This window comes from Lagenorhynchus albirostris, chromosome 15, assembly GCF_949774975.1.
Source record: "Lagenorhynchus albirostris chromosome 15, mLagAlb1.1, whole genome shotgun sequence".
Classification (NCBI taxonomy): domain Eukaryota; kingdom Metazoa; phylum Chordata; class Mammalia; order Artiodactyla; family Delphinidae; genus Lagenorhynchus; species Lagenorhynchus albirostris.
Genome location: NC_083109.1, coordinates 77,827,063 through 77,852,061, shown reverse-complemented (window position 1 = coordinate 77,852,061; position 24,999 = coordinate 77,827,063). Strand labels below are relative to the sequence as shown.

Sequence of the window (24,999 nt, the reverse complement as noted above, 5' to 3'; positions counted from 1 at the left end):
GGTAAGTTTAATTTTTATAGATGCATAAAGTATAAGATCTGATTGGTTTTATGTATATACCCATAAAACTATCTTCACTGCAGTCAAGATAAAGAAATGTCCATAACCCTCAAGTTCCCTTGAGTCTCTTTGTAATTCACAGCCCTCCCCAGCCAACCACCGATCTGTTTTCTTTCATTTTAGATTAGTTTGCATTTTTAAGAAATTTATGTAAATGGAATCAACATAAAGTATGTACTGTTTTCTTGGGGTGGGGAGCTATGACTTCTTAAATTCCACATAATTGTTTTGAAATTTCATCCATAGTGTGGCATTTATCGATGGCTAATTCCATTTTATTGCTGTTATTCCATTGCTCGGCTGTACCACAATTTGTTTATCCCTCTGTCTATTGATGGACATTTTGGTTGTTTCCAGTTTGGGGCTATTAAAAGTAAAGGTGCTGAAACATTTGTTTGGAAATACGCCTTCCTTTCTCTTGAGTAGATCCCTAGAACTGGAATAGCTGAGATATATGGTAGGTATTTAAGCTGTTTTCCACTGTGCTTTTACTATTGTACATTTCCATAAGCGGGGACAATAGTTCTAGTGGCTCCACATCCTTATCAGCACTTGTATGGTCCGCATTACTATTTTTAGCCACTTCAGTGGATGTCTTATGATACCTCTTTTTGGTTTTAATTTGCCTTTGCTTAATAGGTTTATTTTATTTAAAAAGATAAGGCTTTATCAGTTCTGGAGTATTATAAAAAAGTTATGAATAAATTTGTTCTGTTTATAATCATGTGAATATCTGTATACAGATATTTGAATTTCATAATTTTTATGTCAGATTTGAATATTTTATTGCTTGTGATGTTAGTAATCACATGGCTGAAAGGTTGGGTTAATTCTGAGGATTTTTAATTAAAAAGTTAAAAATTTGGGAAATATTTAGCCTTTATAGCAGTTGTTGGTACCTTACTAACATATATTTAATAAATACTGTTTAATAAAATCTTTTTAGCACATTATATTTAATTTTTAAAATAAGATGTCTGCCTTTATCCTTGGTATTGCCTTTTTTAACTTTGCTGTTACTAGGCAGGATTATAGAAGCTTTTTTTTTCCCCTTTTGAAATAGGGAGTGTGAGTGATTTAAGTAATGAGTGGAAATCAGATGTTTATAGAGGAAAAGATTGCTGAAATGAGAATATTTTAAGTGCAGCTGAAGAAGGTGGGAGCCAGAATATTAGTTTTTCATCTAGGCTGAGAGATACAGTCCATGCAGCTTGGGTACTTCTCTTAATAATTAAGCTTTGGCAATTCTTTGTATATTCTGAATAAAAGTCCTGCAAATAGGTTAATTTGATGGTGTCCAACTTAGTGCTTTTTTTTTTCCCCCCTTATATGAGTTGTGCTTAAGTATCATAGCTAAGAAATCTTGGTCTGACCCAGTGTCACAGAGATTTTCTTCTGTGTCATATAAAAGTTTTCATAGTTTTACATTTAGGTCTGTGATTGATTTAGACCTAATTTTTGTATAGTGTGCAGAATACCAGGTTCAAACTTAAGGCATACAGATATCCAGTTTTTCCAGTACCTTTTGTTGAAATGACTGTTCTTTTTTTTGTTTTGTTTTGTTTATTTTTGGCTGCGTTGGCAGGCTTTCTCTAGTTGTGGCGAGTGAGGGCTACTCTTCGTTGCGGTCTGCAGGCTTCTCATTGGGGTGGCTTCTCTTTGTTGCAGAGCACGGGCTCTAGGCACGTGGGCTTCAGTAGTTGTGGTGCACAGGTTTCAGTAGTTGTGGCTTGCAGGCTCTAGAGCATAGGCTCAGTAGTTGTGGCGCACAGGCTCAGTAGTTGTGGTGCACAGGCTTAGTTGCTCTGCGGCACGTGGGATCTTCTTGGACCAGGGCTCAAACCCGCGGCCCCTGCATTGGCAGGCAGATTCTTAACCACTGCGCCACCAGGGAAGCCCAACGACTGTTCTTTTTCTATTTTATTACCTTTACATCTCTGTCAGTTTTCTCGAGAATATTCTGTTACATTGATCTGTTTCTATCTTCTTTCAAAATTACATTGTCTTGAGGACTATAGTTTACATAATAAGTCTTAAAATCAGATTGTGAGAGTCCACCAAAATTATCCTTCTTTTTCAACATTATTTTGCCTATTTTAGCTCCTTTTCCTTTTCATATAAATTTTTTAAATCAGCTTATTGATTTGTTCAAAAAGCCCTGTGGGGACTTTTTTTTTTTCCGGTACGTGGGCCTCTCACTGTTGTGGCCTCTCCCGTTGCGGAACACAGGCTCTGGACGCGCAGGCTCAGCGGCCATGGCTCACGGGCCTAGCCGCTCCCTGGCATGTGGGATCTTCTCCGACCGGGACACGAACCCATGTCCCCTGCATCGGCAGGCAGACTCTCAACCACTGAGCCACCAGGGAAGCCCGGCTTCTTTTTTTTAAGAGTTTTTTTTTTTTAATTATTTTATTTTTGGCTGAGTTGGGTCTTCGTTGCTGCGCGCGGGCTTCTCTAGTTGCAGCAAGTAGGGCTACTCTTTGTTGCAGTGCGTGGGCTTCTCACTGCGGTGGCTTCTCTTGTTGTGGAGCATGGGCTCTAGGCATGCAGGCTTCAATAGTTGTGGCACATGGGCTTAGTTGCTCCACGGCATGTGGGATCTTCCCGGACCTGGGCTCAAACCCGTGTCCCTTGCCAATGCAAGGCAGGCGGATTCTTAACCACTGCGCCCCCAGGGAAGCCCAAGATTTTTATTTTTATTTTTATTTTTTTTGATGTGGACCATTTTTAAAGTCTTTACTGAATTTGTTATAATATTGCTTCAGTTTTATGTTTTGTTTTTTTGGCCGGAGGCATGTGGGATCTTCTTACCTCCCTAGCCAGGGATCAAACCCGCACCCCCTGCATTGGAAGGCGAAGTCTTAACCACTGGACCACCAGGGAAGTCCTTCCACCTTCCCCCCACACCACCACCGTGGGGATTTTGATGGAGATTGTGCTGAATCTATAGACTAATTTAGGTTGAATATCTTAATATTGAATCTTCTGATTCATGAGCATGATATATGTATCTTATCTATTTAGCTCTTTCTTGATTCCTTTCATCAGTGCTTTGTTTTCAGCATACAGGTCTTGTACATATTTTGTAAGATTTATATCTAAGTAATGTTTTTCAGTGTTATTGTAAATGGAGTACTGTTCTTTTACAGTTTCAGCTTCCAACTTTATTGCTGATATGTAGAACTACAGTTGACTTTTACATACGGACCTTGTATCTTGTGACCTAGTTAAAATTCATTTATTAGTATAGCAACTATTTGGGAAAAAAATCTTTGGGATTTTGTAAGTAGACAGTATTATTTCTTCCCTTTCATTTTCTTGTGTTAATTGCACCAGCTCTTCAACATTCCAGTGTTACGTTGAATAGTAGTGAGAGTAGGCATCCTTACCTTGTTTGCAGTTGTAGAAGGAAATCTTTTCTCTGTGAAAGCTGTAGGTTTTTTGTAGTTGCCCTTCATCAGATTGAAGAAATTTTCTTCAGTTCAGAGTTTGTAAAGAGCTTTTATGGTGATTGGTTGTTGAATTTTGTGAAAGGTCTTTTCTGTATCTCTGGAGATGATTACATCATTTTTCTCGTTTAGTCTGTTAAAATGGTCATCAACATTAATTTTCAAATGTTGGTTCTGACTAATATCTCTTAAGAACATTTTCAAATGTTCTTAAGAGATATTAGTTAGAAGTTTCTTTTCTTGTAAATGTCCTTATTTGGTTTTGGTAATACTGGCCTAAGTGAATTGGGAAATGATATATTTGAAGAATTTTTTTGTAGAATTGATATTATTCCATTTCTGTATATTTTTGGTAAAATTTGCCAATGAATCCACCTGAACCTTGAGGTTTCTCTAATGGAAAGTTTAAAAATTTGCTCCATTTTTTAATTTTAAAATTTCTTTTAATCATTGTAGGTCTGCTCGGGTTACGGATTTCTTCTTGATTAAGAGTCGGCAGTTTGTGTCTTTTAAGGAATTTGTCTACTTTGTCTTAAGTTTTCTTTCTTTTTTTAAATTTTAACGTTTGCAGGGTCTGTAGTAGTTTAATTATAGTGATTTGTGTCTTTTTGTTTGTTTCTTATTGGTCATTCTAGCTCAGGGCTTTGTCGTAAAACTTGGCAATATTGACATTTTGATCAAACAATTAATTGTTGTCAGTATCTGTCTTATGGTCTGCATTGTAGAATGTTTAGTATCCTCCCTGGCCTCTTCCTGCTAGATGTATACCAGTAGCATCTCCCTAGTTGTAACAATCCACAACATCTTCCAGTGGAGAACCATTGCTCTTGCTCTAGAACTTTCTCAGTTTTTTTCTTTTTTCCTCAAAGATCTAGCATTTACAAAATTTCAGTGATTTTTTGCTCTTATGTTTCTTTCTTTCTTTCTTTCTTTTTGGTTGCTTTAATTTTAATTTGGTATTATTTTATGTTTCTTAAGATGGGAGCTTAAATCATTGAAATATTTTCCAATATAAGTACTTAATGCCGTAAACTTCCCTCTTAAGCATTAGTTAACTGCACCCTATAAACTTTGGTTATTTTCATTCATTTCAAAACATTTTCTAATTTCCCCTTTGTCCTCTGGTTTACATAGAAGTGTAGTCTTGTCTTGTCTTTTTTTTTTTTTTTTGGTAGCACCACATGGCTTGTGGGATCCTAGTTCCCTGTCCAGGGATCGAACCCAGGCCCTCGGCAGTGAAAGTGCAGAGCCCTAACCACTGGACAGCCTGGGAATTCCCTGTAGAAGTGTAGTCTTAATCTCCACATACCTGTGGACTTGTCAGGTAGCTTTGTTACTGATTTTTAGTTTATTTCCATTATGGTTGGAGAACATTCTTTGTATAATTTCAGTTATTTCAGCTTTGTTAAGGTTGCTTGATGGTCATTCAGGCCTGCTATATCTGCACTGGCATTTCTCTTTACTTCTATCCACTACAAAAGTATTGAAATCTCCAACTGCCTCTGTCTATTTCTCCTTCCAGTTCTTTCACTTTGCTTCATGCATTCTGAAGATCTGTTGTTAGGGATCACTATGCTAGAAGCTCCTTTTCCCTTGGACTCCTTTCCTGGCAGCCTCTTTGCAGTGCAGACCGTTGTCCTGATTTGTAATAACCTAGGTTAGTTTTGTTTGTTTTTGTAGTTCATATAAATAGAATCCGTCAGCATGTATCAGGCTTCTTCTGTAAACATGTAATTTGTGAGACATTTTGTTGGGTGTACTTGTAGGTCCGTTATTTGCATTGCTGTATTGTACAGTCATCCTTTGGTATCCACAGGGGGATTGGTTCCAGGGCCACCCCCCAGTATCAAAACCCACAGATGATCAAGTCCCTTATATAAAACGGTGTAGTATTTGAATATAACCTACAAACGCCCACCCCTATACTTTATTTAAATCATCTCTAGATAACTTAAATACCTGATACAATGTAAATGCTAAATAGTTGCCAGCATGCTGCAAATTCAAATTTTGCATTTTGGAACTTTCTGGGATTTTTTGTTCCCAATATTTTTGATCCATGGTTGGTTGAATCTGCAGATGCTGAATGCAGGGATACAGATGGCTGGCTGTATTTCTAAAATGCTTTTTTAAAATGTTTAAAACCCACAAACATAATATACATCTGTCCAGGTTTACTGAATCTTACATGATATAACATGTTAACTATGTTATTGACACCCTTCTTTAGGCCCTTCCAATTCCCATTTTTTTCTCTGTTCCTCCTGAGTTAACCATTTTCTTGAAATTGAGGGTTGTCCTTCCTGATAACGATTTTATATTTTAAATGCATATACATTCCCACGGAAGTATCTTTGTATGTGTATCCAGGCACCTACATTTTATGTGTTACATTTTCTGTTTTTAAGCTTGACTCAAATGGTATCATACTGTATATGTGTTTTGTATATGTTCTTGTATGTCGTTCAGTACAAGTTTTTGAGATTGACCTATTTTTGTCACGTACAGATTTAGTACTATCATTGCGACAATTACCTGTGTGATTATACTGAAGTTCATGTGTCCATTCTCGCACTTAAAATCATTTATGTTTTCTTCCAAAACTTTCGGTATTCCAAAATAGGCTTGGACACATCTCTGTGTACCTGTCAGTTTTCCTCTAAGATGTTCTCAGATGTGAGCGTTGAGAAAGTGATTTGTCTGCAGTGACTGTTAGACACTCCCGGAGTTGTGCGGGTGAAGTGTGCTGCTGATCTTACGACAGAGTCCAAGTCATTTGCTATTATAACGTGTATAGTTAAAAGTAAACAACATAATTTGGTAGTATAGTGATATGTGAAGGTATGCTGGGCAAATATTAACCAAAAGAAACCAAGTTTAGTAATATTAATTTGAGGCCAAAAAAGAAAAAGATAACAAATATGAAGAGTAAGACTATATAATTTATATACTAATAAGTCATTAAGTTAATAGGATAATCATTAATTTGTATATACCTAACAATGTAGCCTCAAAAGTCTAAATAAAGAATTGATATAATTTGATACAATTGATAAATTTGTAAATGGAGTCATGTGGGAGATTTTAACAAATGATGAATGCTTATAAATGGTAAATAGAGTATTTGAACTCTGAAATTTACAAACATAAGCTAGTTGTTGTATATCCACAACTCTTTACCCAGCAAATAAATGTTTATTTACAAAACATGGATCTTTTACAAAAGTTGACTTTATATTTGTTCACAGGTAGCCTTAAAGAATTCCCCGAATATAATGTAATTAGTTAAATTAGAAGTCAATAATAAGCATGTTATTTAAAATAGAAATTCTATACAGTGGGAATCCTAAGAAATACACTTTTATTGACTTAAAGAGGACCTAATTAAAATAATTTAGAACAGAACAATATCGATAATGATACATAGCTAGACTTGTGGAAAAGCAGCTAAAGCAGTATTTAGAAGTCAGTTAGTACATTAGCTATCATTTAATTTATTTCTTCTGTATATTTTTACCCAGGATCACATGACTAGGAGGCAGTGAATCTGGCATTTGAATTCAGGTGTCTTTCATTTATCATCTTGCTCTTAGTTGAGATTCCAAATACAAATAATTTTTCTATTTTCTATGAAATTGTTTTCTTCTATGCTGTGTCCTTTATTTATAATGTGTAGTTTTGTGCCTCTTCGTGAAATCCGTCATGCATTTGCAAAGCTTTTCAAAAGTCTTATTTTCCAAAAAATATTCAGAGGTAGTGAAGTGGTTTGTATTCATATTAATGCAAGGACATGTTTATGTTAAGTAGTCATTGAAAACCCAATGTTTTGTTCTCTTTTAAATCTATTACTTTCACTAAAAGCATAATACATGCAGGTGTGTTGTCAAAATCTATAGTATTCTGTGAAGGTTTAATTAACACAAAATACCTTGTATGTTAATAATTCGGAAAAACCACGTTAAGTTATTAAAAAGCGTTTATGGATCTTCAGGAAGGGAGGATTCTGAATTAATTGTTTGTCATGTTTCTATTTCAGTGGAGATTCAAGCTTATTGATAGGTTAATTGCGTTATTTTAGAGATTCTGAGGAAGGTGTAACAATTTGATTCTGCATTTTTGTTTAGTATGACAAAACATTAAGCCAAATATTTGGCAAGGAAGAAACAAATGCACCTTGTAAGATATATCTGCCCTTATAATCTGTATGAAGTAAAAGTTGCAGTTTGCTGTCATGAACATTACCCATATCCACCATTTTAGACATATTGTTCCCATTCAATTCATGTCGAGTTAGTCATTTTCAAAATTTCTTTTGACTGTCTATATATGAGTTTATCGGAATACACCTTTTCCATTCACTAAGACCATAAATTGACACCATTCATTTTGTCAGTCTTTATTTTTTCTTTTCTTTTCTTTTTTTTTTTTGCCTTTTTTGTTCATGAAAAGGCTGTATTATTCCATATCTCTCGCCCAAATTTGTTTGCTGAAGTGACCCAAAATACATTTTTGGGATTACTTTTGAAGTATTATCTTTGTATCCCAAAGCAGGCCCTTCTGAAACTGATGATGTTGATGACAAACTCCCCCTTTCGAAGTCTTTGCAAGGTATAACTTTTTCACTTCCATTTTCCCACATACTGTTCTTATTTAATGTTTCTTTATATTGGACAGACTGTGTTTTAGTATTTATATCTGTATTATTACTTTTCTAAATGGAAAAGGAAAAAGAAATGTATTGGCCTTTTTTTTTTTAAACATATAAATGAACTTCACAAGCAACAATTTTTCAAAACCAATTTTCCCTTTTGTGAATCTAGTAATGAATCTCGAAATGGGTACATGACACACTTTCATATTTAAGGTAAAGTACACATTTATACCTTATATCAGAATAGTCAGAAATAAGGCTTATATTGCATAGTTAGTAATGTAAATATCAATAAGGTCATGTTGATACTTAGTTTTTAGAAAGGTTGTAAGATATCATTTGTAAATCCCTAAGTTTATTGATTGAATACCTCTTTGGGAATTTCTGTGTAGTGTTCCCTAACTTGATGATCATAGGCTGTTTGTGCTGGCTTTTACTTTACTTCTGTCTATTCTGGCTTTTAGCTCGTAAGATTTATTTTATTTAGCTATACTTTTAATATAAATGTAATTGCTTATTTCAGATTTTTAAAGAACAAAAAGTACACGTAGAATCATTGTTTACATGTACTCTTGTAATATTCTGACCGGGTGGGACAATCACCTTAATTTTTCTTATTCTTACCCAATCTTGCCTTTTTAAGTACTGGCCTCTTCTCCGTTATCTCTCATTGTTTTGACCTCACATTTTTGTTTTCTTTGGCATTATAGTCAAAGAACCCAATGCTCCATAAATTCAAATGTTAACGTTTAATTGGGGGGTGGGGGCTGTGTGTTGATAAAGTGTATTTAAGAAGTTAAATAAAGAAATAATTCATGGGTACAGATTTATAGATTTATCTAGTGTTTTGAGCTCAGGTGAGTTTTCAGAACATGAAATAAGTGGAAAAGAATCCCAAGATAATTATAGCAGCATGAAGTTAGACATTGAAAACCAAAAACATTTTGTCTTTGCATGGCACTTTAAATTCAAAGGTGCTAGGCACTGAGTGACAGTGTTTGTAGTCAGTGCTCTTTAAAAATCAAGATAAAGTGTATTTGAAACCTGTGTCTGGGAATTGTACCTTTAGTATAGTTTCTTTAATTAGTTACCAATGGATGACAAAATAGACCTGATTTTGCTTCCCCTCCCGCTTTGTGCTTTATTCTTCCTTATAGGTAATATATTTTTATTTATACACGAATGCAGTGATTTTCAATCTTTTCTATGTTAGTAGCTCAGACATTTAAGGACAGAGGATAAATATTCTGGGGCAGTTTGGGCACTTGTCCTAATTGGCTCTCTTGGGTTTTAGATTACTTCTTTCCTATTTATGAGTAAAGCTTCTTCTCTGGTAGGATGAGCCTGTTTACCTTTTGACTGCCTAACCTGATACATTGCTTTATGTTCCAGTTTTTAGAAGCAGGCAGATTATATTACCTGAATTAAAATGCTTTTGAGACTAAAGGTAGTATCTTAAGTTTTAACTTATGAGTTTCCTTTAAGTGCAACTTTGATTAAATAATGGGGATTGAGTTTCCATAGCTTCCACCATAGTAAAAATGGAAAGCAGGAAACATTTCACAGCCCAACCTGAACTTGTTTATCTAGCCTTGATAGAGTCTATGAGCAAAGAAGAAATTTACTCTGGTGTGTGTTTTTGTGTGTGTGTCATTGACAGATGAGCATGGCACTTTGAAACATACTATTCTACTTCTCAAATTCTAACATCTATCAGTAATTATATTGTGTAGTTCCAGTAACTAATAGTAAATCCCCAAACCTACTTCGGTTTAATCTATATATTTACGTTTTAAAATAATTTTTTGAGCTTTCATACAGAAGTGTTACATGTTTTTCTGAATTAGATAACATTGTTTGTATTAACTGCTAAGGAGTTAAGGAATCAGTTTGTATTCGTGTTATTATTTGCATTGTTACCTAGTATCTCTTCTTCCAATATCAGTCTTTATTGGTTTATTATATGTGGTATATTTTCTTTTTAGGAAGCCATCATTCTTCAGAGGGCAATGAAGGAACAGAAATGGAAGTACCAGCAGAAGGTTAGATACAGGGATTTTTACTTTGCTGTATTTGTATTATGTTGTTCTGTACTGTAGAGAATATTATCCTTAAAACACCTTATTTGGAAATGAAATGATGATTGTTATAGTATGCCTTCTTAGCCAACAGGTTGTTTTTTTAGTCCTAAGATGATATTTAATATACCTCTTTTACTATACTGAATAATAGAGCATATGGGGAGGAAAACTTAAGTGGTAAGTACAACTCTTCATGATGCAAAATGCTGCCCATTTTTTCTTGGTCATTTTTTGCCGTATTTTGAAAGAATGGTTTTGATAGAATTAAAATTATTACTGGCTCTGTTCATATTTCATTTAAAAACATACTATTAGTACCATTTTTTTAAGTAGGGTAATGTATTCTCCATACGATTAATGAAAGAAAGATCTCCTCTCGGCTCATTTTTATATCCGCAGCCACCCCGTGGACTGCTTTGTCTCTTAGCCAGCCATCCTCCTTTGATTGTAGGATTGAATGGATATTCAACTGTGGTACAGCTTTTTTAGTTATTGGAATCTTGAGTTAAACGGTTACCATGCAGAATGGCTTCCTGTTGCTAAGCCGTTTAGATAGTTGCAAAAGAATTTTTGTAGATTTCTCCCAAGGAAAATAACTGGTTAAGGTAACTGGACATTGTTTTAGAATTATTATTTCTCACATAAACTGGTTGTGTCAAGCCTTATTTTTTTAAGAATAAAAAGGAACTCTATTCTGTACCTTTTTATTCCTTATATTTGCTTTTTTGTTTTATTTTTTTAAAATCAGTAATTTGATCATTTACTTTCTTCGAGTGGAGGGAGTTCTGAAGGTCCCTGGAAAGTTGACTGATCTTTCCGAATTCAGTTGTAGAACTAGAGTATTCTAATTGGAATACATTTCTTGCAAAAGTATTGAAATGCTCATTTTAAATAATATTTTAAATTTCTTGTTGAGTTTTTTTAATAGACGATGGTGTGGATGAAATTTTTTTTGTTTTCTTTTACTGTGTGTAGGTAATTAGATATTTCCTCTGTAACAAAATCCTCTGTTTTGGATAGGCAGTATTTAAAGCAAGGAGATACCTGTATACAAGACAAATTGTACTGGGGTTCATTGGGCAATGTGAATTAGATATTAGGCTTTGAACTACTTTATTTTTGAGGAAATTTTTATTGTCATATTGCAGTGTTAATAGAGTCGAATTGAAGTTCGGTTCTGTTCTTTATTCCTTTACTAACAAGTAAACATAATCTTTGGCAAATCAATTAATCTCTCAATCTTTGCAAAATGAAAAGAGAGTTGATGAAGATACTCTCTAGTTGAGCTTCCAGCACTAACATTCTGATGTACATTTGTTTTGTGTAGTAACACAAATATTTAATTTTGTAAAGTATGTTGCATATAAAGTTAGGTGATACAGTCCTGTGTGCATTTGTTATAGTCATTGTTTTGATATGAAGGTCCCCATTGCAAAAAATTTGATTGTGGTTTTATTTAACATTATAAGCCACTCCTAGGATTTCTGAAAGGAGAGGAGAAATAGTTTAAAAAGAATAATAAAACCTTTGTTTTTATCCTAGTGTCTTCTAGTTACAGCAGGAAAATAATTGTGACTTCATTATAATTTTATTCCTCTAAAAATAAAAGTTTTTTGAGTCCATTAATGCAGGTAATTTGGTATTGTCTAATAGTTTTCCAGAGTTTCTCTACTTTTTATTTTCTTTTATCCCTACTTACAATGAAAAGGGTCAGATATTTTAACTTAACAAATATGAGATGAATTAAAATGCCAGTAAAATTTTATAGTAGGCTGCTTTTGGAATATCAAATCAGTAAAATGTTGGAACATAATAGAAAGTGCTTTATAATGAATGTCATTTTAGAATTTTATTTTTTTCAAGATTCTACTCAACATGTCCCTTCAGAAACAAGTGAGGACCCCGAAGTTGAGGTGACTATTGAAGGTTAGTTATCTAAAAGCATTGATTCCAAAAGTTTACTTCTGGTCATAAAAATATTTGTCACATTCACATTGCTAAGTATGCATTTCATTCATTTTTAAAGGAAACTTGTGAAAAAAAACTGAAGCATATATGTGTATGTGTGACCAAAGCAGCCCATATCCCACCAGCACACCCAGTGCTTTGGGAGTTTTAGACAACAAAAGTAAGCCGTGAAAATGAGCAGTGGGCCAACCTATATACTTTCTATCATTGGGAATAGAGAATTTTTAAAAAGCGAAAACTATGACCAGACTGGATGCACACAAAAACAGATTTATAACCTGTTTATTGGGTGTGATACAAGAGACTTAATTAGTACTGGAACCCCTGTGTCTACCTTAGTGAAGTGGAGGAGAAGGTGTTGATAGTTTTCCCCCATAAAATGCAGTTAGAGGCTAGCATATAATCTGTCCTTCAAAACTTTGGAAGCAGCAGCTACAAAAATATTCGAAACTAATCTCTCTATATAGTTAAAGTTGCTTCAAATGTAGTTTTTTCTTCAAAGATAATGCATGAATGCAGATGAGCCAGTTTGTCCTGAATTATTTAAAGATTCAGCTAATTATTAACAGTATCATGCTTTATATTTAATAATTATTAAATGTGTATTGATTTTTTTTTCCTTTGAAGTTATCTCACACTATTCCTCTATAAGTTCTTTTTCCTCAAAGTAGGTTTCTCTAAGGTAAAAATACAGCTCTGTTAACCCCCGCCCTACTCCAGTGACCCTCTACTCAGTGGTAGATGTCACTTTATTGTTTATACATCTAAAAATAATTTGATGTATATATACACCCACGCATATTTCGTTTTGCGAAACTATATGGGTGTTTTCAGCATGCAGCATTATAATGAACAAATAAAATACACACATATCACATTTTCCGTAGTTTTTTTCCCCATAACTTTACATCTTGGTACTTCATCATTATTATTTTTTTTAACTGCTACATAACCTTTCTTGGTTTGCTATCTTTGTCTTTCCTTTTTTTTTTTTTTTTTAAAATAACCTGTCTCCTACTGGTGTCCACTTGGTTATTTATGGTGTTTGGCTACTTCAAGCTATTCAAAGTGTCTTCATTGCTTCTAAATTATAAGTTGATTGGTGGCTTTTACCTAATATCAGAAATTTTCTCAAACTTTGTGTGTTAACATCTCAATTTAATATACATATTTTATCACTAACATAATTTTACTAACCTAAAAGTAGTTTTGAATTGTTTCTAGTCAAGTAAGTAAGTAACTAATTTGTCCACACTGGGCGGCATATGGGATCTTAGTTCCCCAACCAGGGATTGAACCCCAGCCTGTTGCAGTCTTAACCGCTGGACTGCTAGGGAAGTCCACAATAATTGAATTCAATTGCATTTTAATTTGTAACTCAACTATGAGAAGAGAATCTATAAATATTATATTATGAACACTAAGAACCTTTTCCTTCCTATAGAGATAAGAAAAATTGATGATTAAAATTATTAGCATAAAGCTTTTAAATAGGACTGGTAACCACATGGATTTATCTGAAAACAAATCTTAAAACAGATAAAGGCTATGTTGGAATTGTTTAGAAAATAAACACTTGTTTTTAATAGTATAAGATCTTTGAAGGGATGTCAAGATAATTATGAAATAAATGGCTTATAAACTTGAAATGTGTGTCAATCTTTTCAGTTTTAACTCTTTGGAGGGAGTGATAAATCCCATTTCTTTTAAACTAAGACATAGTACCAGAAGTTTGATACATCATCCAAATTTGTCAACAAGTAGAATTTTGCTATTTAGGCTGCTGCCTTATGTTCAGAAGACCAGTGAAGTACCAGGTCTGTGTAACGTGATTACTTTTCAGGGTAGCATTTTCTGTGGGATATGTGTTTATGAACAAACTATTATATACCAACTAATTAAATTGCTAATTAATTGTTATCCATACATTAAAGGAAGGTAAAATGTAATCTGTGATACTAACAAGGGCAGGTCAAATGAGAACTCACATGCACATCTTTTTGATAAGTATATTGTATTTTTTTCTGGAAAAATGATTATAAAATCCTAGAAACTAGGAAAATATCCATAGTTAGAAAATTAAATTTTGATACATTCTCATATTAGAAAAAATATTTTGGCATTGAAATGGTAACTTTTTAAAAAAAATATGCGATCTGAAAAAAGACCCCTAGTGTAATATGCTTAGTGAAAAAAAGAAAAAAACCTGCCTTTCAAGAACAAGTCACCTTTAAAAGGAAAAGTGTATCTAGAGAACTATGTTAGTTTTGTTTAGGAAAATACTTGTGCTTGGAAGGAAATAAGATAATCCTGCTTGCCTGGGGGTGGCTTTTATTTTCTCATATTGTATCTTTCTGCATTTCCCAAAAAGTTCATAGAAAAGAAAAAAGAAACTTTGTCATCAAGTCAGTTTGTAAGATTTTCCACAGTACTTTAACCTTGATATCTTTATTTGCAATTATGTGACGTTATGAAGGGTTTAATTGAGATCGACGCAGACACGTTAAACTGCAGGAAATAGTCTATTGAGCTGAGATGTGCTCTTCCATTTGTGATGATCAATTTGTTATTGAAGACAGTGGTGCGCATGTATAACTTTTGTGACTTAGGTTTGGGAAATACCCCTTGGAGTAATATGGCTGTGCGTGCCTTAATTTCATAAACATCATGACTACATTTCTGGGTAAAATCAGACTGTTGTCAGGTCTCTGACACATGCATGTCTTTGATAAGTGTAGAGACAGTCTTACCTAAGAGTTGTTTGAGGTCTGGCTGTCATGGGCGTGCTAATAACGGGAAGTGTTTTGCTTGAGAAAAGGTCTCCTTACAGTGCAGTTCACTTTCAGTGCATTTTCCCCCCGAACTTGAGTCATTCACACATGTTTATTCTGCTGTGGCCTAACCCCCTGATTGTTCCTTAACTTAATTTGTCTTCAAATTGATTTTTAAATTTATTTATATTTGTTTATTTGGCTGTGTCGGGTCTTAGTTGTGGCGCGCGCGGGCTTATCTCTAGTTGTGGTGTGCGGGTGTTCTCTCTCTAGTTGTGGCACGTGGGCTCCGTAGTTTGCGGCATGCTGCCTCTCTAGTTGAGGCACATGGGCTCCGTAGTTGTGGCACGCGGGCTTAAGTTGCCCCGCGGCATGTGGGATCTTAGTTCTCCGACCAAGGATTGAGCCCGAGTCCCCTGCATTGGAAGGCGGATTCTTTACCACTGGACCACCACGGAAGTCCCTTCAAGTTGATTTTAAATAGATTAAAAAGGTTAATTTTGTGTCTTCTTAATAAGTAAGACTCTTTTTGAAATTTAAAATTTTCTTTCTTAAATAAATTGAAAAATATACATAAATATTTACACACCGGAATGCAGTTCACAATGCCATCTGTATATGGACTATACTTTTTTGGGGTTTTAAAAAATAATTTATTTAACAATCTAGGAAGTTTGCAGCCATCAGCAGTTCCAGTGCAATTTCAGGTGCAGTTGGAATTCAGGAATCTCCATAGAGCTGTCAGTGTAGCAAACCTTGTAGGTAAAATACATGTATACTTTTGATAGCACACGTGAAGGGATCTTTCTAAAATTGACTTCATTAGTTTCGTTCTCAGCAAACTGACCTGGGCCACTCAACATGGCTTTTATTGTTCCTGATGTTAGCACATGTTCTCTTTTTACAGTAAATTCGTGACCTCCCGAAGATATCAATTTTACATGCGTGGCATCAGGGCCCTCACAGCCACCGTAGGTTTTCTCTTCTCCATCCACTATGTTCTTATGAAATTCTGCTTTGCGTCCACAGGAACTTTAGTAGTTTCTCATCAGCTCCGCAGCAACCACTGTCACCGCACAGGGTCCCCGCACGCCACCACAGCCCTATGGCAGGGCCACTTTGGATAACACTGTTTTAGAGTTTGAATAGTTGGATTTCATCCTCTGATGGTATCCTTTTTAATGAAATTTATGCTTAGGACATTCATAAAAACTTGGCTGCTGCACAAAATTAAGGACTACACTATTCAAATGTTCATTTAATCAGTCCACAAACGCCAGGCACCTTGTATGTGCTGGGGGCTGTACTAGGTGCTAAGGTGTGAACGAGATGGGCAAGTCCATTGGAGAGTTTTCAACAGAGAAGTGATAAGTTCTGTCCTCCTTTTTGAAGAAACAGGGCTGCTGTAAAGACTGAGAGCAGACCATAGTGGAAGCAAAGCTATTGTAGTTATCCAGGGCAGAGAGGGAGGTGCTGTAGAACTGGATGGTGACAGTAGGGGTAAGGAGTGACTGAGTTCTGGGCATTTCTGAAGATAGAGCAATCGTCTTTGCTATTTGTCACTGTTTACTTATTATGCTTATCTTATAAATGTCACATGAGAGTTCATAGAATCAATGTAATTGGGTAGGTTATCATTTGAATACTTTGTATTTTCAACTTTATAGTTGCTGACAGTCACTTAGTAAGCATCCAATTATTATGTAAAAATTAGACTTTTGGAGGATTTAGGACCTGGGTCCATGGGTGGGAAATGCCATCTATTAATTTGAAATGTGTAGGGGTAATTAATTAAGAGAAAGAGTGCCTGGTGTATTTTGATTTGTTTCTTTTACTTTGAATAGGTGTCAGATTATTTGATAAAACATTACCAATTTGATTATGTTGAAAGAGTATCAGAAAAAAATTTTATATGCTATTAATGCATTCATCAAGAATTGGATGAGTTTAGTAACACATTTTAGCTCTGAGGTCTGTGTTATCTATAGGCATATTTGTAAGTATGTTGCAAAAAGGAAAACAAGATTTTTTTAGATAGTAATTTTGGGTTAGGGTCTGTTACTGCCCTTTTTCAAGGGGTGGGAGGCTTGTTTGTTTTTGGGTTTTTTTTTGCGGTACGCGGGCCTCTCACTGTTGTGGCCTCTCCCGTTGCGGAGCACAGGCTCCCGACACGCAGGCTCAGCGGCCATGGCTCACGGGCCCAGCCGCTCTACAGCATGTGGGATCTTCCCGGACCGGGTCACGAACCCGTGTCCCCTGCATCGGCAGGCGGACTCTCAACCACTGCACCACCAGGGAAGCCCGAGAGGCTTGTTTTTAAGACTGAGGCATAGCTGTCACATATTCCTCACTGAATTGCAGCTTTTGCATGTTAAAATATCTTGAAATTCATTTTATAAGCTTTTAGTTTTGATGATGTAAATATTTTTAGTTTGGGCTTAAATTGGAAGTGTCCAGAGATATGTGTCTTTTTACACAAAAGTGGTTGTTTATAATGTTGAAGCACCGTGATAGTTAGAAAACAGTGCTGCCTGCTGGACTGATTGTTAGAGGTAGACTGGTTTCTGCTGCAGAGAAATAATTTGGATCCTTTGTGGAAGAGATTTTAAGGTCAAGAGTAACCGTTTTCATACTTTTTCAAAATCAGAGTTTTTTACTGCAAGAGTCCAAAAAAAAATAGAAGGTGTGGTTGAGTTCATAGCTCTTCTTGATCTAATTCTATGTTTCGTATGAATTAAAACACTCTAAAATCAGGTAATAAATATATGAAATGGGTTAGTCTTTTAATAAAATGTATGTTGTGGTATTTTATCATCACACATGATTAATTTCATCTCTGTTTACATTTAATAGATTGACTTCATTATTTGTCACTGGAGAAAAATGTGATAATCACTTTTTAATATTTTACAGTCTTTGTTAAATCATTTGTTATCTTGTTAAAAAACACTCTCCTAGATTTGTCTTTTTTCTATTTATGGTCGATGAGGTTACTTTTATAAAATATATTTATACTATTAAATCCTTTTGTTTTAAAATGTTAATCTGATTGAACAAATGAGGTCTTGGACACTAAAGAAAAGCTCTCTTGCCCTTTCCCCTTGGCCTCAATTTCAAACCGTCAGATTACAATTGGGATGAATATAATAGAGCACTGACTTTTCATTACCATTCTAAAGCTGTATTTTATTTTATACTCTTTTGGTTTTCATGTTATATAATTCAGTTAGCAATAATTTTAAATGATAATCTGTAGAGATATTTAGGCTGCATTAGCCTGTAAGGAAAATACTTTTGTTTTAACTGTCATTGCTTAATGTTTGTAAAGAAATATTAATACTAAGCATTTAAAATGCTTTGACAATATTCATAGGTGAAATGAGTATATTTCATTTTACCCTTTGCAAATTAGCCTGAAAATACTCTCAGGCGTCTAAAAATCTATTTAGAAATTGGAAAGGGGGGGTTTTGTCAGCTGTGTTCAGAATTGAAAGCCAGACATTAGAGAAATACCTAATATGTTTTCCAAAATGTATCTACTTAGGTGTGAATCTAATTATTTAATAACCTATTTAAGAATCTTTTGACCATTTTTAATCCTTGTAGTAGTTTAATCATTATGAGCCCATGTTACATAGTCAAGTTTTATTTTACTGGTGGTTTGTCATTTTTAAATTGTTTTTTACTACAAATTTTTTTTTGTTTTTTCTGGATTTGAACATGGGTTTCTACAGTGGAATTCAACGCGTGAAAGTTTTTGTAGTGTCGTAAGTTGTTTATATGATAACTTGTTCCTGAAATAGTATTCCCTTTCCCAGCACATAAATGGGTCCTAATATGACTTTATCTGGTATCAGTGACATTGATACCTTTTTCTCTTATTGGTTTGAATAGTCAGTCAGTAAATGATTTTAGGTAATCAGAATATCTGTTGACATTACAGTTGGCCCACCATATCTGCAAGCTTTAAACAACTGCAGATGGAAGGTATTCAGAAAGAGTTTTTTAGAAAATTCTAAAAAGCAAAACTTGAATTTGCCACGTGCCAGACAACTATTTACATAGCACTTACATTGTCTTAGGTATTAGAAGTAATCTAGAGATGATTTAAAGTGTAAGGGAGGATGTGCGTAGGTTGTATGTGAATCATATGCCAATTTATATAAGTGACTGGAGCATCTGTGGATTTTGGTATCCACAGGATTTGTCTGTAAAGGAAGAACCCAAAGTCAGTGAACAAGGGCAGCCATGTCTGTGTTCTCTGATGCTATGATAGGAATGAGATTTAAGTATTTTAGGCTTTAGTCAGATTTTCCCTTGATTAACATACAAAGTATATAAAAGTTATCCATTGCTGTCCAAGGCATCATTGTATATTAGGCTAAATTTGAATTTCTTATTGTTTTTTGAGAGTTAACCTGTTTAGCTGAAAGAATGATACCCATAATTTCATCTCAGCTTCACTGTCTAGCATATGACATGATTAAGTCATATAGCATTCTCTGGTCTTGTTTGTTTAGCTATAAAATGAGAATGAAAATTATACTGAAAAGGGGAACTTAGTGTATCTTATGGTATCTTTTTGTTACTGCTGTTGCCTTTAACCCAGTGATTATTTTCTTCATCCCACATTTTTTTAAAGTATAGATATCTGAAAATGGTATTTTCAATAATTTATAGATGGTGTTTGAGCAGAAATCTCAGTAATGTGCCAACTGATATTTTCAGGGACCAGAAGAAGATGACAGTCGATAGCTTTTCTTACTTGATCCAGTGTCCTTTATTCTAGCACCAGATGTATTGAAGTATCACGGCAGAGTTGAGTTGCAGGCATAGCCGCAAAGAACTCTTACTACAAACTCTTGGGTAGTCTATATTCTGTGATTAAATATATGATCGCTTATTTTCTCCATACATGGGTATTGTATTGGATGAATCAACAATACCTGTTTCACAAATAATATAATCTTACTGCTTTTAGTTTTGTTGGTTAAAAGTTTTTAACATACAGTTATCCAGTCTCCTTTATGTATGCTTGAATTTTGTATAAGCTTAAATATTTTTCCATTCAAGATATATTTTCTCCCCGTTTTCTTATATATTTGTATAGTTGTTGGTAGCTGTCTCCATTAAAACCTTTTTCTTGGAAGACTTAAAATACACTATAATTCTAGACAGCTGTCTGAGAGGAGTTAGGAGAAGGGGAAATTTGTATGACTTAATTCAAATTAAGCAAACTGAAAAAACAGGAGCAAGACATAGGAAAACGAGGGTTATTCACTTGAGCACCTCCGAAAAGAGTAGGAAAGCTGGAGATGTAACTGGGAAAAAAATACGCTGAAAATGTCAACACAGAAATAGCGGTTGCTGTCGCAGTCGCATTTAAATCCCCCCACGTCTTTTGAATGCTGAGAATTTTACAGGCAGTGGCTTTTAGACTCACTCATTTAGACTGTTCCTCCAGTGATGATAGTTTTCTTTTTCAAGATGATGATTATTCTCCACCTACCAAGAGACCAAAGAGCAATGAACCTCCCCAGCCGCCAGTCACAGAACCTGCCAATGCCGGCAAACGGAAAGTGAGGGAGTTCAACTTTGGTAAGTTGTCAGTGAAATGTGGTCCTCTTTTCTTTTTTTTCCTTCAGAACTTTTTCTGTTACTGAAGAGTTACAGCATTCTTTGGGGAGGATGCCTTAAATATATTACTGCCTTATAATCTAAGCTGAGGAAAGCCATGGACAGTTTGAAGTAACCTTAAAGACACTGCTTACACATGTTTGTGTATACCAAAGCATAAGACATTGTATCTTCTGTTGTTGACTAGAATTGGTAGACTTAAGGGAATTTCCTGGCAGTCCAGTCATTAGGACTCGATGCTTTCACTGCTGGGGCCCAGCTTCCATCCCTGGTCAGGGAAGTAAGATCCCACAAGACGTAATGTGGCCAAAAAAAAAAAAAAAAAAAAGGGTAGACTTAAAAATCAGTGTTAATGACTTAGTAATTCAGTTATTTGTCTGAGATTTGGATCACTTCTTTATTTCAGATATAATTTTTATATTAATTTTTCTTGCTTTGTGTAACCGCTGGCCTCTAATCTAATCAAACCACAGTGGTATCCTTTTGAAGGGACTAAGTAAAATGTTAGTGGCAAGATGTGTTTGTGATCCATATTTTGAATAAATAGAACATTTAGCTTTATACGTTTTTAAATAGTACTTTAATATTTTAAGTTGTCTTAGTCATAATTACTGAATATAAATTGAAGTTACATATATAGTAAGTTTATATATATTCTTTAGCATGCTATTATAAGTTGCAACTGTATATAAAGTCTTATTTCCGTGCAACTTAGACATGTTTTAGAAGGTTTCCTGCACAGTCTTGGGGACCTTTCTCTTTTTTGCCTCACTTTGAGGTGTTTAATTGACGGGTCTTTTCTGCCCTCCTGCTTTTCGGAATTTATAAGTTTAAAAAGAGGTACTCAGTATGAAGTGTTCTGAAAATAATCTTTAAACAACCCTATAATCTCTCATTGAACCAATTATAAGAACCGCAAAAAAAGATAAAGTCCTTAGGAAAACAGTAAAATTATATAGACAGGTGGATTATTAAAAATCAGGATATGTTATGTAGAAAATAAGTCGTTAGATGTTGGGTCATCTTAAGAACATTATTAGTGCCTCCAAACAGGGATTTATCATTGAGTTTTAACTTTCTCTCAATTTTCAGAGAAATGGAATGCTCGAATTACTGACCTGCGTAAACAAGTTGAAGAGTTGTTTGAAAGAAAGTATGGTAAGTCTAAACTCAAAAATTCCTGTAAGGTTTTGTCCGTAAGCTTTTTAACAATGGAATTACTGTTCATCTAATGTGAGCAAGTCCCACTCTACCAGTGTTTGTGCGTTCCTTCCTTATCTGTCGCTGGAAAGGTAGTGGATAGTGTCTGTCCAAATATTAGAAATTTTCTTTCCAGATCACAACAAAGCTTTAGAAGTTTCCTTTCTTTAATTATCAATTAATATTTCCATTAAACTTCCAGCATGCGTGTTTGGGAGTTTATTTATATATTTGTTGCAAAATCTTGAATCTTGGAGATTTAACTGAAGAGTGTTTTCTTAAGTCTTCGTTAAACCTGATGTGTTAAATCTTGTATTCATCTAGATGCCCTTATTTTCCCTACTCTCGATAGATAACCTGAGTTTGTTAGATCTCAAATTCTCTTTTCCTTTTATTTTAGTATTCCGTCCTATAGCTACCTTTATATAGTAATCAGAGAAACAAGATTTATTATCACCTGGTATCAAATGCTCACCTAGAAATAGCAAAAATTGTTTAAAAATATCTGTTTTGTTGGGTTTTTTAAATGTGGAGAATTCTTTGCAAATGACTGGCGAAGCTGTAAAATTGTATAATACACTGAATTGTAACTTGAAAGTCTGTAGTGCTATCCTGCATTACTGAGCTTCTCTAAGTGAATTTTTAATTTAATTTTATTTTTTATAAATCTGTTTTATCCATTTTTACTTTTGGCTGCATTGGGTCTTCACCACTGCGCGCGGACTCTCCCTAGCTGCGGCAAGCGGGGGGCCACTCCTCGCCGCGGTGCGCCGGCCCCTCACCGCGGCAGCCTCCCCTGTTGCGGAGCACAGGCTCTAGGTGAGCGGGCTTCAGCAGTTGTGGTGCGTGGGCTCAGTAGCTGTGGCTCACGGCTCTAGAGTGCGGGCTCAGTAGCTGTGGCTCACGGCTCTAGAGTGCGGGCTCAGTAGCTGTGGCTCACGGCTCTAGAGCGCAGGCTCAGTAGTTGTGGCGCACGGTCCCAGCTGCTCTGCGGCATGTGGGATCCTCCTGGACCAGGGTTCTAACCCGTGTCCCCTGCATTGGCAGGCAGACTCCCAACCACTGCACCACCAGGGAAGCCCCTCTAAGTGAAGTTTTTAAATGATAAACCACATTGGGCTTATTTACTTTAAGTAATTTGAACAGTTCCCTATCACGGATTATAACAGTCCTCAGTGAAGATCTAGAATTAGAGTAGACTTCATGAGGAATTCAGTAACTTTTTCTCTATTTTTTAATTTTTTTTTTTTTGCGGTACTTGGGCCTCTCACTGTTGTGGCCTCTCCCGCTGCGGAGCACAGGCTCTGGACGCGCAGGCTCAGCGGCCATGGGTCACGGGCCTAGCTGCTCTGTGGCACGTGGGATCTTCCCAGACCGGGGCACGAACCCATGTCCCCTGCATCAGCAGGCAGACTCTCAACCACTGTGCCACCAGGGAACCCTTCTTTAATATTTTCAGTTATTTTCTTAAGGTTCTCAATATTTTTCCCATGTTTCAGTAGTCAGAGTCTACTGCCTGTGATTTTGTTTTATTTTTTTTTTGTTTGTATAAATTTATCTATATTTTATTTTTGGCTGAGTTGGGTCTTCGTTGCTGCGTGCGAGCTTCCTCTAGTTGTGGTGAGCGGTACTCTTCATTGCAGTGCGCGGGCTCTAGGCATGTGGGCTTCAGTAGTTGTGGCTCGCGGGCTCTAGAGTGCAGGCTCAGTAGTTGTGGCGCATGGGCTTAGTTGCTCCGCGGCATGTGGATCTTCCCGGACCAGGCCTCGAACCCATGTCCCCTGCATTGGCAGGTGGATTCTTAACCACAGCACCACTAGGGAAGTCCTATTGCCTGTGATTTTATTTAGACCATTTCAAAGTAAAAACTCACAACATATTCTTTCTACATGGAAGCACTATAACGTGGTGGTTAAGATAACAGGCTATGGGGACAGACTGTCTGGCCATGTTCTCTTAGTCCTCTCTGAACCATTTGTGAAAGGCATGAGAACTATAGCTCTACTCTGAAGATTTGATGAGATAGATGAGATAGTGCTTGTGAAGTGCTTCCTATAATACTTGGGATGTAAGTACGTAAGAAATGCTTGCTGTTTATATTTTTGTTATTGTATTCTTAATTTAGTACTATTATGAATAAAAGTAATTTACTTATCACAGTTTTATAAATTTCTGTGTTTCTCATAGAGAGAAGCAAAGGTTATGTTTTTACTTCTGTTGTGATGGTGATATATTTGATTATTTTGCATATAAGAGAATAATGTTTACCAATCATTGTGAAATTATAATAACAATATTCACATTTCATAATTTCAAAGCATCTTTAATGGTAATTGCCTTCGGGGAAGGTATTTTCATTGTTAAATGTGAATATGATTTTCAGATGTAGTATATCAACGAAGGATATTAAATCTAACTCAGAATTAATGTGTAATATGGTACACTTGAAACTTGAATACAAAGATAAATGTTTAGCAAATAAACTTTTACATAAAATACCAGCAAAAAAGTGGACCTGTTCTGAGAGGTGATTCCTGAGGGAGCAGGGGCTGAGGGGAGTCCACCGTAGTCATTTTTGCTTTGGAACCTTTCTGGCAAGGTCAGTAGCATCTGTGCTGTTCTGTTCACTGGAAAGCAGTTTATATAACTGTGCTATATGTTAATTACATGAACTAGAAACCTTTGAAAGAATTAGTGGTGTTTGCTATGTAGTCATGGAGAATTTGGCATGGCTTTAGTTAGTATCAAAAAGTTTGCAATTTTTAATGCTAGCTAAAAATGTGCTTGTGTTGTAGATGAACGTAAATTGATGCTTTTTGAAACTTTTTATTATGAAATTCATACTTCCAAAGACCCTCTATTTAAATATCCATCACCCAAGTTCAACAGTGTTTAATATTTTATAATATTTTCTTTCTTGTTCTTTCCTGTCCTCTTTGTGATGCAAGAACATTTTAAAACTCTGATGTCTAAGACATCATGTCATTTCACCTCTCAAAACTCTAAATTGTAAAATTCCAAGTTAGGTGAGAGGAATGCATTGTCTTAATCTCAGTTCCATTGTCACACCTAAAAACATTACACTGTTTAATACCCAGTGATATTTAAATGTCCCCTATTGTTTAGAAAAACTGACTCTTTGTAGTTTGTTTAATAAAACTATCAAAGTCTGTTCATTGTAT

At 35.3% G+C, this 24,999-nt stretch overlaps 1 protein-coding gene and 1 pseudogene across 8 annotated transcripts in view; one reads left to right on the top strand and one right to left on the bottom strand.

Annotated features, from left to right (window-relative positions):
* The window catches only part of GTF2I (general transcription factor IIi), a 95,725-nt gene that overhangs the window by 40,963 nt on the left and 29,763 nt on the right, over positions 1 to 24,999 (top strand). For 3 of the 8 annotated variants that reach the window (XR_009535867.1, XM_060125275.1, XM_060125280.1), the window contains 5 exons: positions 8,058 to 8,117; positions 10,146 to 10,202; positions 12,105 to 12,167; positions 20,468 to 20,578; positions 21,710 to 21,775. Coding sequence is in view for 7 of the 8 variants with exons in the window: in XM_060125275.1 (XP_059981258.1) it covers positions 8,058 to 8,117; positions 10,146 to 10,202; positions 12,105 to 12,167; positions 20,468 to 20,578; positions 21,710 to 21,775 (357 nt within the window). In the remaining variant the exon portion in view is untranslated. Of the gene's footprint in view, positions 1 to 8,057; positions 8,118 to 10,145; positions 10,208 to 12,104; positions 12,168 to 20,467; positions 20,579 to 21,709; positions 21,776 to 24,999 lie in introns of those variants that run through there. The other 5 variants (XM_060125276.1, XM_060125277.1, XM_060125278.1 and 2 more) reach the window with 5 other exon arrangements.
* Positions 15,638 to 20,427, bottom strand: LOC132505514 (elongin-C-like; annotated as a pseudogene).